Source organism: Hypomesus transpacificus, chromosome 16 (assembly GCF_021917145.1).
Source record: "Hypomesus transpacificus isolate Combined female chromosome 16, fHypTra1, whole genome shotgun sequence".
In the NCBI taxonomy this organism is placed as follows: domain Eukaryota; kingdom Metazoa; phylum Chordata; class Actinopteri; order Osmeriformes; family Osmeridae; genus Hypomesus; species Hypomesus transpacificus.
The window spans coordinates 3,585,113-3,597,881 of record NC_061075.1 but is presented as its reverse complement, the minus strand read 5'-3'; the positions used below and the strand labels follow the sequence as shown (position 1 = coordinate 3,597,881).

The window sequence follows — 12,769 nt, the reverse complement described above, 5'->3', positions numbered from 1 at the left end:
GGATTCAACACACACACACACACAACCACAAAGTGACTGCATTCACATCAAAACCAACTACACCAGTACTGCAAGATTTGCTGCTATACAGTCCATTAATTTTTAGAACTTCATAGATTTCCTATAGAATCCTGTCCAAACAGGCAATCATCCTTATGAAAGTAAATAAAATACCTCAAAGACACTTTGAAAAGCTCGAGCTAGTCTGTGGACTGCGCACGGCCTGATTTAAACCAACAACCAACACCTCCATACCACTCTCCCTCCTCCTTTAACCTCCGTGTTTATTCTTAAAAAAAGGGACAGGCAGCCTTTGTGAGCCGCTCTCTCGCTCCTACCACCAGGGAGTTCCGGGTGTGTGTGTGGGGATTCAGAGGGGAAGCCCGAAGAAGGTGGCACGAAACGAAAAACAAGCTGACGCCACCCTTGCCAGCAGCCGTCTGCGCCCACTGCCTCACTCCCAGAGATGGATGGGGGTAGGGCAGAGCAGGAAGAACAGGGAAATGACCAGGACAACACTGTGTGGCAGTGTAGGAGAGGTGCGCGGGTACAGAAGCGAGCAACCCACCACCGGGGAGATAAATCCTGCAATGGCGATCGCTCTTTGTTCGTCCTTCCCCTCCACTCTTCCTCTGTCTATCTCTCTCTCCTCCCTTGGAACCAATTTATCTGACTCAACCTCGTTCCCTCTTTCTTCTGTTCTCTCCCTCTTACTGTCTTTTCACCATTTGTTGTCTTTGTTTTGGACTCTTGGTCTCATTTGTCTTTCTCTCTGTAAGAACACCACTGAATGAGAGAACGGTTGACAGTCCCCATATTTCATTCATCATAGGAAAGGGAGAAACCAGGGGACTTGACCTCTCCTGCAGTATGCTTTTCCCCCTCCCAGCATGCCCCAACCCCAGTCACGCAGAGCAATATTAATAACATCGGTACCAACAATCCACTTTTTTTTTTTTCAAACTCACATTCACACCATATTCACACACACTCACACTCGGTCGCTAAAAGACACACACACACACGCTTCCATGCGTGCATACACGCACGCACACACACATACTAAAAGACATACACGCTTCCATGCGGGCATACAAACACACACACACACACACAGTAAAAGAAACACGCTCGCTAAAAGACACACCCGCAAACACACGGCCATGCGCGCGCGCACAATTGGGGCAGCAGATGGGGGCCGAGGGGAGCGTTCAGAGGGCAGCTGTGGTGGAATCACTGCCCTGCTAACGACAGGGTTTACAGTCTCCTCCCTCTGGGCCTCTCAGTGGGTATATCCTTGAACTCTGAGGACAGCCCATCTGCACAGGTAAGCCCCTCTGTGCTCCAGCTACTGTTTATATCCTAACCTTCTGATGGATTCAAAAGGAATCATTTGTCGGTTTGGCATTTAGGGATTTATGATTCAGCTGAGTGCTCTGTGAGAGACTGTGAGAGTGAGTGCAGACTGTACACAATGGAGAATTAGGTGTGAAAGTTACTGGTGAGATATCAATAGGCTACAGGGGAGGGAAGTGGCTATGTGACGACTTCCTTCCTTTGCTAAGGGGCCTCCACTGAACACGAAAAAGAATCCTTTGAAGGTCCCTCTCGACAAGCTGTTTTTCAAATCGGTAACAATTTCTGAACTTTGAAAAATCTTTTAAATTGTCCCACCACAGGGGCCAAATTCAGTCTTATTTCACGCCAGCGCAATGCCACTGGAAGGTACGGTAGGCTACAATTTCTACCACTCTAACTGAGATGGGTCCCCGTACAATACAAATAATCCTCACTTGACACTCTGAGGCAAGTAGGCGATGTGAATGGATATATATTCCCTCTCCATCTCTATCACTGCCTCTGTGAGATCTCTGTAACCATTTTTTCCTCCAGTAACTTTACAGTGTGACAGCTCGACTTCGATCCAGCATCATTATCCTCAAGTCTTGCACAACAGAATCGGGGCTTCCATAACATCAAAGATACTGTTTTGCAACGCGGTATTACATAAGAAAGACAAATGATTGGTTTGTGTTGCAAACAAGCCCTTGAAATTAATTTGTGGTTTGGGGTGGGGGGTGGGGGAGGGGGGGGGTTGGGGAGGGGGGGGTTGGGGAGGGATTAGGGCATCTTCTGTTTACGCTTCATCCCTTTTATCGGCAAACTGCGCTAGTTGTTTTTCTTCACAAATGCGGAATGCTGCTCATTAGTTAGATGATGGTCACCAGAGAATCTGTTTCCTTATCATTATCCTTCATCACTGCCACACTTAGGAGTGGGGGTCTAATTGGTAGGTGAGGATCCATGTTAATTACATGATAAGAAAACTGAGAGCGGTTCACATTTCTTCCACCGGCAGTCATCTACCAAGATGGCCCGACTCTTGGAGACAGCCATTGTGCCGACTTGAAGGCTAAACAAAAGGGATTGTTAAGACCTGCAGAGCAAAGAGGAGAGACCTAATGAATGGAAAGGATTCTCCGAGCACTGAAACAGTCACGAGTCGTATAGAACAGAGAGGAGGATGTGGGTCTGTGATAACAGAACTCCACAGTGTGTCAGAAAGCGTAAATATCTGCTCGGCCCAAAGATGACATGGCTACCAGAATACTTGTTTTCTCTGTGCAAAAAGGGACTTCTTTGCCATAATCTCTTTCTCAGCAAACAGCGTTGGCCATGAAAAGTATGACTGTAATGTGATTGTGCTTACTACAAAATGAAAAGCCCCCATTACTTCATATTCTGTCACACACAATGAAACCCTTATTCCTCTAGGGTAAAAATCTCCCCGGTATCCAACACAGCGGAGCATTAAGTTTGTTTATGAACCCCTCTCCTTAGCACTAACCTATATTCCGCCGGAAATTAGTGTCCTCCGACAAACAACACGATGCATGCTCTTCTTCTTCTCTCCTTGCCACAAGGAGCTAGCTTCTGGGGGCAAATTAAGTACCTGTCTGAGGATGACTTTTATGAATGGGGGGGGGGGTGGGGGGGGGCTGAGGGAGGAGACGGATGAGCAAGCATTGTATCCCTCCCCTACACCCCCCCCCTCCCCACCCTGCCACTGCCACCAAGGCCAGGAAGGGAGATGCTGTGGTCTGGCCTAGTTTCTGAGGAAGAAGATATGCTGCGTGGATCTCAGGGGGGACTTTACACAAGTCAAACAATCCTGTGTACGTCAGCTACTGTGGAATATACGCTAGCCGGCCCCCACCGGTTCTCAAACTGTAGGACGAGGCCCCAAGAGGAGGTGTAGAGACATTGCAGAGGAGTGAGGGGGCTGAGAGAAAGAGGATAGCATCGTTATAGTAGGGAGGAGGGAGAGGAATTGTCTTTTTTATTTTCAAAGGCGGGGGGGGGGGGGGGGGGGGGGGGCAGGTGGAAAGTTTGAGAAGCACTGAGCAAGTAGTACCCGTAGTACATGAACACACCCAATGGACGATCTGACAACCCGTCTTTTGTGATGTTGTGTTGACTCCTGAGGTAAGAGAACGAATACATAGAAACCAATCGGAACGTTGAAGTGCATTATTATGTCCATCCACCAATGAGGGACCGTTTGTCTCTGTTTTCTCTTAAAACCCTCTCAGTAATATTCCAACACACTTTTGTTCTTTAAAACTAATGGGGTGCAATCTCACACGGCATATCAATTGAATCGCCTTGATAAGCCCAAAATGTGCAGACTATAATTGGCATATCTCAAAATGTAAAATTGTAAAGCAATTATTTCTCTTTCAGGAAGACATAATTCTACCCATTAGGCCATTACCCAGCCAGGAACACACACCTGTGTCTCATCATCACTAACGATCTCAGAGCTCGGAGCCCAATTGGAGTTGGAAGAGTAGGTGGAAGGACCATGTGGGGACAAATTCAAAGTACACAGAAAATGCAGAGTAGAGAACTCACTCGCTCGCTACTGATGACTGCCAAGGACTGACTTTCCATTGGCCTTCAGTCCAAATGTGTTTTGAACAGAAAACTTCATGCTGGCAACACCTAAAGCAGTGCTGCCCCATGCTGATCGAGCACACCTGTTTCTAAAAATACTATAATTTGCAAGATGAGTTTGTGATGTAAAAATTGGAGTTTAAGTGAAACGCTCCATCTCCAGGAACAGGATATGGGCAGCTGTGTATTGTATTATAACAGACCCTAGTTTGTGCTTGCTCAGCAATTAAATAAGGATGTAAAGAGATAAACACTTGCTCACAATCCTCCGGCCCACACACAAACACACACACACACACACACACACAGTAGTATAGCTGCTCCTAATGGACATGACCACTCTTAAACATCCCATTAAGGGATAGTTGTAACGAGGAAACCCTTACAGGGAACGTCAAAGTGTCATTAATACTGTATCACATGTACTACTGGAAGCCCCTACTGTGGTGCAAAAGCTTCAAGCCTATTGCCCTGAGTGTCAGACAAGGATTAGAAAGAGATATGAAACGTATACTGTGAGAGTCCTTGGTCTGGATTGCATATCTCTCCGGAACGTTCTTTAGCTACCTAATTATCCGTCGGGCAATCACTCTAAGAGCCATCACATCTCCGCTACCTGCGTCACACATTTGATTGCGTTGCAAATGAACCCCTAACATTCCCTCGCTCTGAGGCTGAAGTGTTGCATAAGCAACATGGGGGTCTCGGTGGCGTTCCCTGTGGTTATGTTGAAGTGGGACTGCCAAAGCGGCCCATCGAACCCTCTTAGATCTCGGCAAGTACATAGTGGGCTGGGGGGGGTTTGTGTAAGGTTTATATGTGGAGCTAAAGCTATTTGTGGAGAAGGTTCTCGACAGATGCAAGTATGACATTTACTTCTCTTGACTCTGGCAATAATCACCCTTTGGGTTCGGTAGATATTTTCTGTTGTTTGGAAATGTGACATTACCCTTTGAATATCCTAATGTTATTTCAATCGATACCCATTTGGCTCTCTTTAAAATGCTTTGGAATCTGCTTGTTGTAATCTTATTGGAAGATACTGTTCTTGGCTCATTGTTTATGGCCTGTTGGAAATATGGGCCCTTTGGGCGTTTTCAGTTCGCTGTGAGGAACTTTTTGCCTGTGGCAGAGCTGTTGCGTTGTTTGCTATGTCTTGTGGTCTTTAAATTGTGTATTTTTTTGAATAATATTGTGTGTGCCTGTAGGAACAAACAATTCATGACAATGAACTCCTCAGGATAAGTAACTCTAAGATAAGCACACATATTTTTCCCCGTTAGTGAAACAATTACATTTCAAACAATTATGCTAATATGCTTTTTATTGTGTGTTGTCAACATCCAGGATAATGTTCTCTCTTGTCCAGGTATGGAATGAAACATGATGTAACAGATAGCATGAAAATAAAAAATATATGCTATATATATAATCTCAAGCACCTTGAGAGTACGTAGCATGCTGCAAAATAACACCCCTTTGACCAAAGTGCTGCAATCAACTTGTCAAATCAGTAGTCGCAATTTATTTACTGGCAATGTAATAGCTGCAGAATGCGGTGGTCATGCACATCTCACAGTAGTTGAAGGATCTCTCACACTTCTGTTCAGCCACCGTAGATCAATCATTGGACTGATCTTCATTGATTTCTGCTCGATTTGAGATGGAGCAGCTCTGTCAAGCTAGGATTTCACCTACTCACTGCTGTAGAAGATTGGTACATTCAAAACTAGGACAATGAACCTTTTCCACTGTAAAGGGGAAGACGGAAATAATTGACGTTTGAAATGACACAAATCGACAACGGAAGAAAACACTTTTCTCCATCTAATCTACCTCTCTAACACTTGACCTCCCTGGTCATGTGTTCCCAAGCTTTTGTGTCTAGAACTGTAACTTAAATAAATCCTGAATAGTGAATCACTAATTCACCATTTTCGATCCAAGTGGTGACCTGGTTGGATAATAGGCAGTGTTGTCTCCAGTGTTGTCTCCTGTGCAGTGGCTCTGCTTGGAAACACAAATAGATACCTACACACACACACACAAATACAGACACACACATAAAATCAGAGCTGTAAACACACATTTACCGACACACGCTCGCTCCCCTACATACATGGATAGTCAATCTCGCGCTTTCCCTCCCTCCCTCTCCCTCCCTCTCGCGCACTCACACACACATCTGCAGCAGAGCCCTGGTGAACTGCCTGTCACCCCCTGGTATGACGCTCCTGCTCATTGATCACCACCGGAGTCGCTAAGAGGCTCACCTCTGGACAACAGACGGTGTGGGGTGAAGCCTCTTATGCTACAGCAGATGCTGCAAACCACTCATGGTACAGCTAGGGGCTTATACAGGGCCGCGCCATGTGAATGTATTATATGTAAGTGTGATAAAACCTGGATTCAAAAAAACAAAGCTATGTCAGGGATGGAATGGTTCTCGTGGGACAGACCTTGATATTCCGGGTTTACAAGCCAGGCACTAAAGTACTTTGCAAAAAAAAAAAAAGTTAACTGGCAAAGGGAGGAGGAATAGCTTTGTGAGTGACCTCAAATGTCCAGTCCGACCCAAGGAGCACATTCCCTTTCTCCTGAAATTTGCTTAAGAACAGTGATGCTGATGAATGTCAGAAATTGACCTCGCTCAAGTTGGCTTTCTGGCACACAAGCAGCTAAACCGAACCCCCTAAAGAGCTTTCCTCTCAGCCAGGGGTTAGATAGACAGCAGCAGCCCAGGAGAGCAGCTCTGTCTGAGGGCTTTTGTTCCAGGCAGAAACCACCTGATTCAACTAATTATCCTACCTCCTGAAATAGGCAGGGCAATTAAATCGGTTTAATCAAGACCACAATTCGTGAAATCGAGGGGGTTTAGCACCTGCCAGGAATCAGTCTCCAGCCAGTAGCCAGACACCTCAAGCCCCACGGCCGCCCACCTCTGTCAAAGAACCCCCAGGAACACTTGATTTGAGGACTGGATGTATTTCCTAGTGTGCATTTTAAAAGAACTGTGAAATAAGTATGACATTGCAATGTCTACAGTTTCAAGAGTCTATCAAGCAATATTTCTACTTCAGTGCTCTTCAGTTCCTAGGGGATGTTGGCTCTGGTAGTTTTTGGATCCTGCGGAACACCAACACATCTGATTCAGATAATCAACTATTGACCATGCCCTAGATTACTCCGCAGAGATCTGTTAGGTCTTGGCTTAAACCAAAAGCCAACATTAATACAGCTTGATTGTTACTGCCACCTATTGTGTCACTAGAATTGGAGGAATCCAATGAAGTCCTACTGATTGGGAACTGGGTATCTCAAAAAACAAGCTATCGTCTGAGCTGTAACTCTTAAGAAGAGATACTAGAGAGACCATTAGTGTGGAGACCAACCAAACACCAACCAAGGAGACCAACTAAGTGAAATGTTAGACTAACAATAGCAATTACACCTTTGAGCCATTTCGAATTGAAACAGATAACTCAACCATCAGAGATGGTCTTCAATCCTGAAGATCTATGATTACATACTCAAGTTTTGATTTGTAAAGCAAGTATGAGCAAATCCTAAATATCACTTTCATAAATCCACTGTATATCCTCGCTCATGCTAGAAAAGAAATCCAACTGGAAGCGTTTACTAATGATATCTGCTGTAAATATGTGACTGTAAATGTCAAGATAAGCCAAAAGGTTTTAAAAAGATACAAGATATCCCAGCATCAAGAACACTTGACGTCTGCATGGATGATAATATTAATCTAGGCTTCCACGTTTCTTGTGTGGACTAAAACATTTTCAAATCATGGAGATTTTTTTTCCATCCCACTGATTTAGGAACCGTATTGGCAATTTTTCGCAGGTTGCACATTTCAAACTTGACTTTGTCACAAGTAAATAGAAGAAATACTATAACTAATACCTGCTGAGCTTTTCTTCAGCCTTATCCGACGCCTTCGGCAACACTTCACGTTCAGAAGAAATATTGGCCAAAGTATTTGTCATTATTGTCCAACCACAAGCACACATATGTCACGTCACTGGAAGAGAAGGCCAAACACTGCACAATAGAAGATAACACTAAGTATGAAAGTACTGTTGTTCTGCCTGTTTAGCACAAATAAAAAGATGGTGGATTGTGGTGATGGGGGTGAACTAGCAGATTCTTTGCCAAACTTGGTCATGCCAACCATTTAGATTGCCTAAACAATACCAGACAGTGACCCCGTTTGCCAACTCTGAGGAAAGGATGTAGCTGAACAACTACGAATATAATGCCAAGACAACAATTCTCCAATATTGTCCGACAGCCAAATCACCACAAACCACAGCAACAATACAAACATACCGTTTATTTATGGAAATATGAATCCAAACGAAATTTGTACAGGCACCATAGTAGACAGGTAGGTCTATATTATGAAAAAGACTGATGCAGCACATGAAAGCTGCAAGAAAGATCCATAAAGGACAGAGGGGGAGAAGGGCAGGAGGGAGGGATTGGGGAGATTCCATCCTGAGAAATTGCATCCAGTGAAGCACATTGCAATGATTCATTTTAAGCCAAAACGATTCCACTACTTGTGAACAGCAAATGTACTGGCAGTTAAGGTAGGAAAGATGGAGGACAGACTGCAACTCCACGAAGCATAGCACAGAACACAGATGGCACAAAACATAAACAATCAACAAATGATTTAATGTCCGTGGTGTCTATTCATCAGTGTTGTGATGATGTTCATTGTGAAAGAATTGACGACGAGAACAAAAATAAGATTATCAATAGAAAGGTTTGACCGATATATTTTATTTGTATGAGCTCTGTCACACAAACAATTTACAACCAGTCTCCTCACTCATGTCTTAGCTTGAACATCTATTACAAAAAAGTCTAAACGTAAAGCCAGGAATCTCTTTGTATGTTTGTCTGTGGATCCATTATCTCGCGAACCAGGCACTGCATGAAGTTGAAAAGCGTCAGGTGTTTTCCTCAGGACCCAAGAACGTGCAGTGTGAAGATGTTTGTGAGAAATCATTCTAAACACGTCTGCCGCCATGTTGAGCTGCACTAAGCGATGGAGACATGGATCCCTCCAACATATCCTGCCGCGCGGCAGATCTCAAAAGTACTTCCTTCAAACGGGCACTGCACTTGTAACGACCACACGGTAAGGAGAGGAAACAGTTGATATCGAGTGGAGTTTGTCTCCACATCCACCAAAGTAGAAAACCGCTCACTATGCAATTATGGTACACTTGAAATGGGCTTCAAGGATAAATGGGTTTCAGTAAAGAACAACGCCATTCAGGAGAGAGGGCCAACCGAAGGAGACAGACCCGATTAAGCCTCTGGCTTGCATTGGCTGAACATTGGAGGCCGACTAGCCTTCCATTTATAGCATGGCCAAACGTGGCATCTCGTAGAGTGGCACATGCATGCGATGAGGGCCAAGCACAGCACAACTGGCTTGCATGCGCGGAATGGGAAGCTCAGATAAAAGTCATTGAATCGCTTGTTTGGTATCACAACATGGCTGTTTGTATGTGCTCTGTGGTGAAAAACAAAACTAAAGGCTAATCTGCTCTGAGGTTGCCCGCCTCACACAACACAAACAAACACACCCCTCGTTCACGCATGGCCATGCACGAGTACACGCGCACGCAAGTTCACACATCTGTCTCTTTCTCCTATGCTTTCACTCTCTATCCCTCTGTCTTTCTAGATGGGTGACAGGGACACATCCATCAGAATCACAGAGGATATTTAAAACAGAGAGCAGAAGGTTAATATTGCAGTTTGGAGCCATAGCTGAAACCTATTACATGATAGTAGTAAATCAGTCCGCTGAAGGTTATTCTATCCAATCAAAGAGATTAAACTGAAACTATAAATAAACCCGACAATGCAGTTTGACTGTTCAACCTAGTTGCATATTCTAAATTAGTCTGACATTTCTAAAAGGCTCCGACCAATGTCTGTTACCCTTACAGTACCTTGGCAGACAGTGTGTCTGGAAAAATACACTGTCAGAATGAGTTGATGCCCGTGTTGACAAAGTTTTATTCAGAGAATGAGATCATTGAATTAGGGACCTTCTTTACCCTGAAGCCTTACTCTGATGAATGGAACCCTGATAAGAGATGTTCCATTCAAACATTTGTCATGTAATATGTCTTCCTAAATGCAAACAGTCATTATCCATGTTTAAGTAGGCAGAACAAGCTGCCTGATACCAGACAAAGCACTTTCCACCTTGGGCCTCATTTGAACTCTGATTCTAAAGTAATTTCATGAAATATTCACCTCTCGGAACTGCTCTCAAGTTCTCTGTTACATAACTAACAACTGTAGGCTCTGCTGATCGGAATCAATAGGCTGAATCTGAAATTGTATTTCCTGTACCTCATATAGACCTACTGCCACATCATTCAATATATCATAGTATAGCTAAAAAAATAATTGAGGCAAAATTATAATCTTGGCAAGACACACTGGTCCATAAAAATACACATTTTCCAATCAATTGCTGTAAGGTTTTCTACACGATTTTATGATTCTACATCTATTTTATTTCTTCATGATTTTCATGAACCTGCAGGTTTTCGGAAACAACAAATATGAAATTATGGAATTGTAAAGGTAGCTACATCATTAATGGCCCATCTTTAACATTCAGAACCAAACTGCAGAGATTTCATATAAAATATATTATAGTTTTAAATAATTCACTCATGACCCTCAATAAGTCACTCATGTCAGCAAACTTTTACCAACAGTGGAGCAGTGAACCTTCAACTGTAAGTGATTAGCCTAGGCTTGACTTTCACCAGATCACTGTGGTCCGGATAATGGGATGAGATGAAATTGTGTCCATATCTAAAGCAAACAAATGCCATTCCACCTGCCGTGTCTTTATCTGGTCACGTGATCATAATTGGAACGCGCGCTTTTACATTGCTGCGCTGACTTACTTGGAACGGGTTTACTATGACTACTAAAAAAGAGTGCTGGCGAAGTAAAAGGTGGTTAACAAAGTTAAATAATGGCGCATGATAGTGTTGTAAATGTTAGCGGCAGTTTTGTTTACTACCCTTCACTTCGTCACAAACACCCTTTTTACAATTCAGTCCGTGGTTCAGTGATTTTATACTGATGTTATTTCCGGTGTTAATTTATTTTCCATTCCAAGCTGTAAGTACACAATAAACCATTACTTTTTACATCGATATTACGCTCCAAACAAGGGGAAGCATAAACAAAACAAACTACAGCTTCCTTTTAATACCTTTTCTAGCAATATGCAATTGCCAATGTACAGACTTCCCTGTATAGGATGCACGGTGGTCATTTACTTGCATCCAAGTAGCTAAGCCATCATTACCTCATGTCCCCTGTGTGGAAATGTCCTTGACATGAACTAGACTACATACGTACGAAAGAATGTGAATGGAAACTGACAATATTGCCTTGGTCTTTTGAGCTATTGTAAAACAGCCCACACGTTTAAATAAATGGTAATAAAAAGGTTTCAAATGAGTGTTCTTACCTGCATATGCCCCTGGTACATATTGAGCATAAAGTAAATTTCTGATTTCTCCAATCAATTTCAGACTTCTTTAGAGCTTGCAGTAGAGGTACAGTTGTTCAGACATCAGGAGTGCTCAAATGAACAGAGAGTTCTGTAACAACAAACATAACGTTTCAGCTGATTCAGAAGTGTCTGTAGTTGGAGCTTGCGCGCTGGTGCCCGCAAAAGGAGCTGTCCGCGCCTTAGGTGCTGAATATCAGAGTTCGTCTATTTTGTTGCCGGTGTTTCAAAAGAATACAACAAATGTAAACGTTGACGAGACAAAAGTGTGCTATTGGACCTCACTTCAACCCAAGACGTCCTGGAATCTTCACAGTGCATGTAGAAGCGTCTGTTAGTAGGGATCTGGGGTTCTGATAGACATCAGCTGAATTAGTCTACCACATTAAAGGAGAAGCTCGCTTTTAGGTGTTCATTGTACAAACTGTTCCACTTCTTTCCTTCCTCGTTCACGCTCTGGCTCGGAGCTCAGCATATGTTTTGACGCTTCCAAGGTTTATCCTGTTCTTATAGAGCACTCCTCTTTCTTGCCAATTCCCACCAACCCAATCCTCCTGCGCTGGGCGCCGCTGGAGCCGCCTTCTGCACTCACGTGCTCATAAAGGAGACACATATACCAAAGATGCAGTAATGGAACTGCTTTCTTGCAGAGTCATCAGTCTTTCTCGTAAGGTGTCGATGTAAACACGAAGCGAAATTACCTATTGAAGTTGAACTACTTTAGCTATTTTGGATGGTTAATGGACCTGAGTGCATCCATGCTATAACGCATATGCTAAAATGAAATTAATGGCAGTTCATCATCCTTACTGCATGCATGTCATGTGTCTAAGCATGCCTTATACTGTAAATTGATTTGTGTAGTTATTTTAGCAGTATTTATTCCTTTTTTGTTGCAATTAGTGAGGCTACATGGCATTACGTAACATTATGCAAATCAGAGGATTACCTTGAAGGTAGGCTAATCTTGATCATGTGAAGTGTGGAATTAGGCATGCAAGAACAGGAAATGTTTCCCCAATTAAGAGTTGGATTAAGGTTGGGTGTGTATATAAAATACAAACTAATCAGTAGGCTATCGTTAGTTAGCCTACAAATATTTCCCCTATGACCTCATCAGTGTTTTCCATGGACTTCTTTCACTGTTGAGAATAAAATAATCTAAGTAGGTTAAGATCTACATAAACGTAACCTATATCATCCAGCATAGTGTGGGAATGACTC

General features: G+C 43.3%; 1 protein-coding gene across 1 annotated transcript in view; it reads right to left on the bottom strand.

Moving 5' to 3' along the window:
- The window catches only part of pex5la (peroxisomal biogenesis factor 5-like a), a 63,819-nt gene extending 52,252 nt beyond the window's left edge, over positions 1-11,567 (bottom strand). The window contains exon 1 of the mRNA XM_047037227.1: positions 11,504-11,567. Coding sequence (XP_046893183.1) covers positions 11,504-11,533 — 30 coding nt within the window. The 5' untranslated portion in view covers positions 11,534-11,567. The remainder of the gene's footprint in view (positions 1-11,503) is intronic.
- Between the last annotated feature and the right edge of the window lie 1,202 nt (positions 11,568-12,769).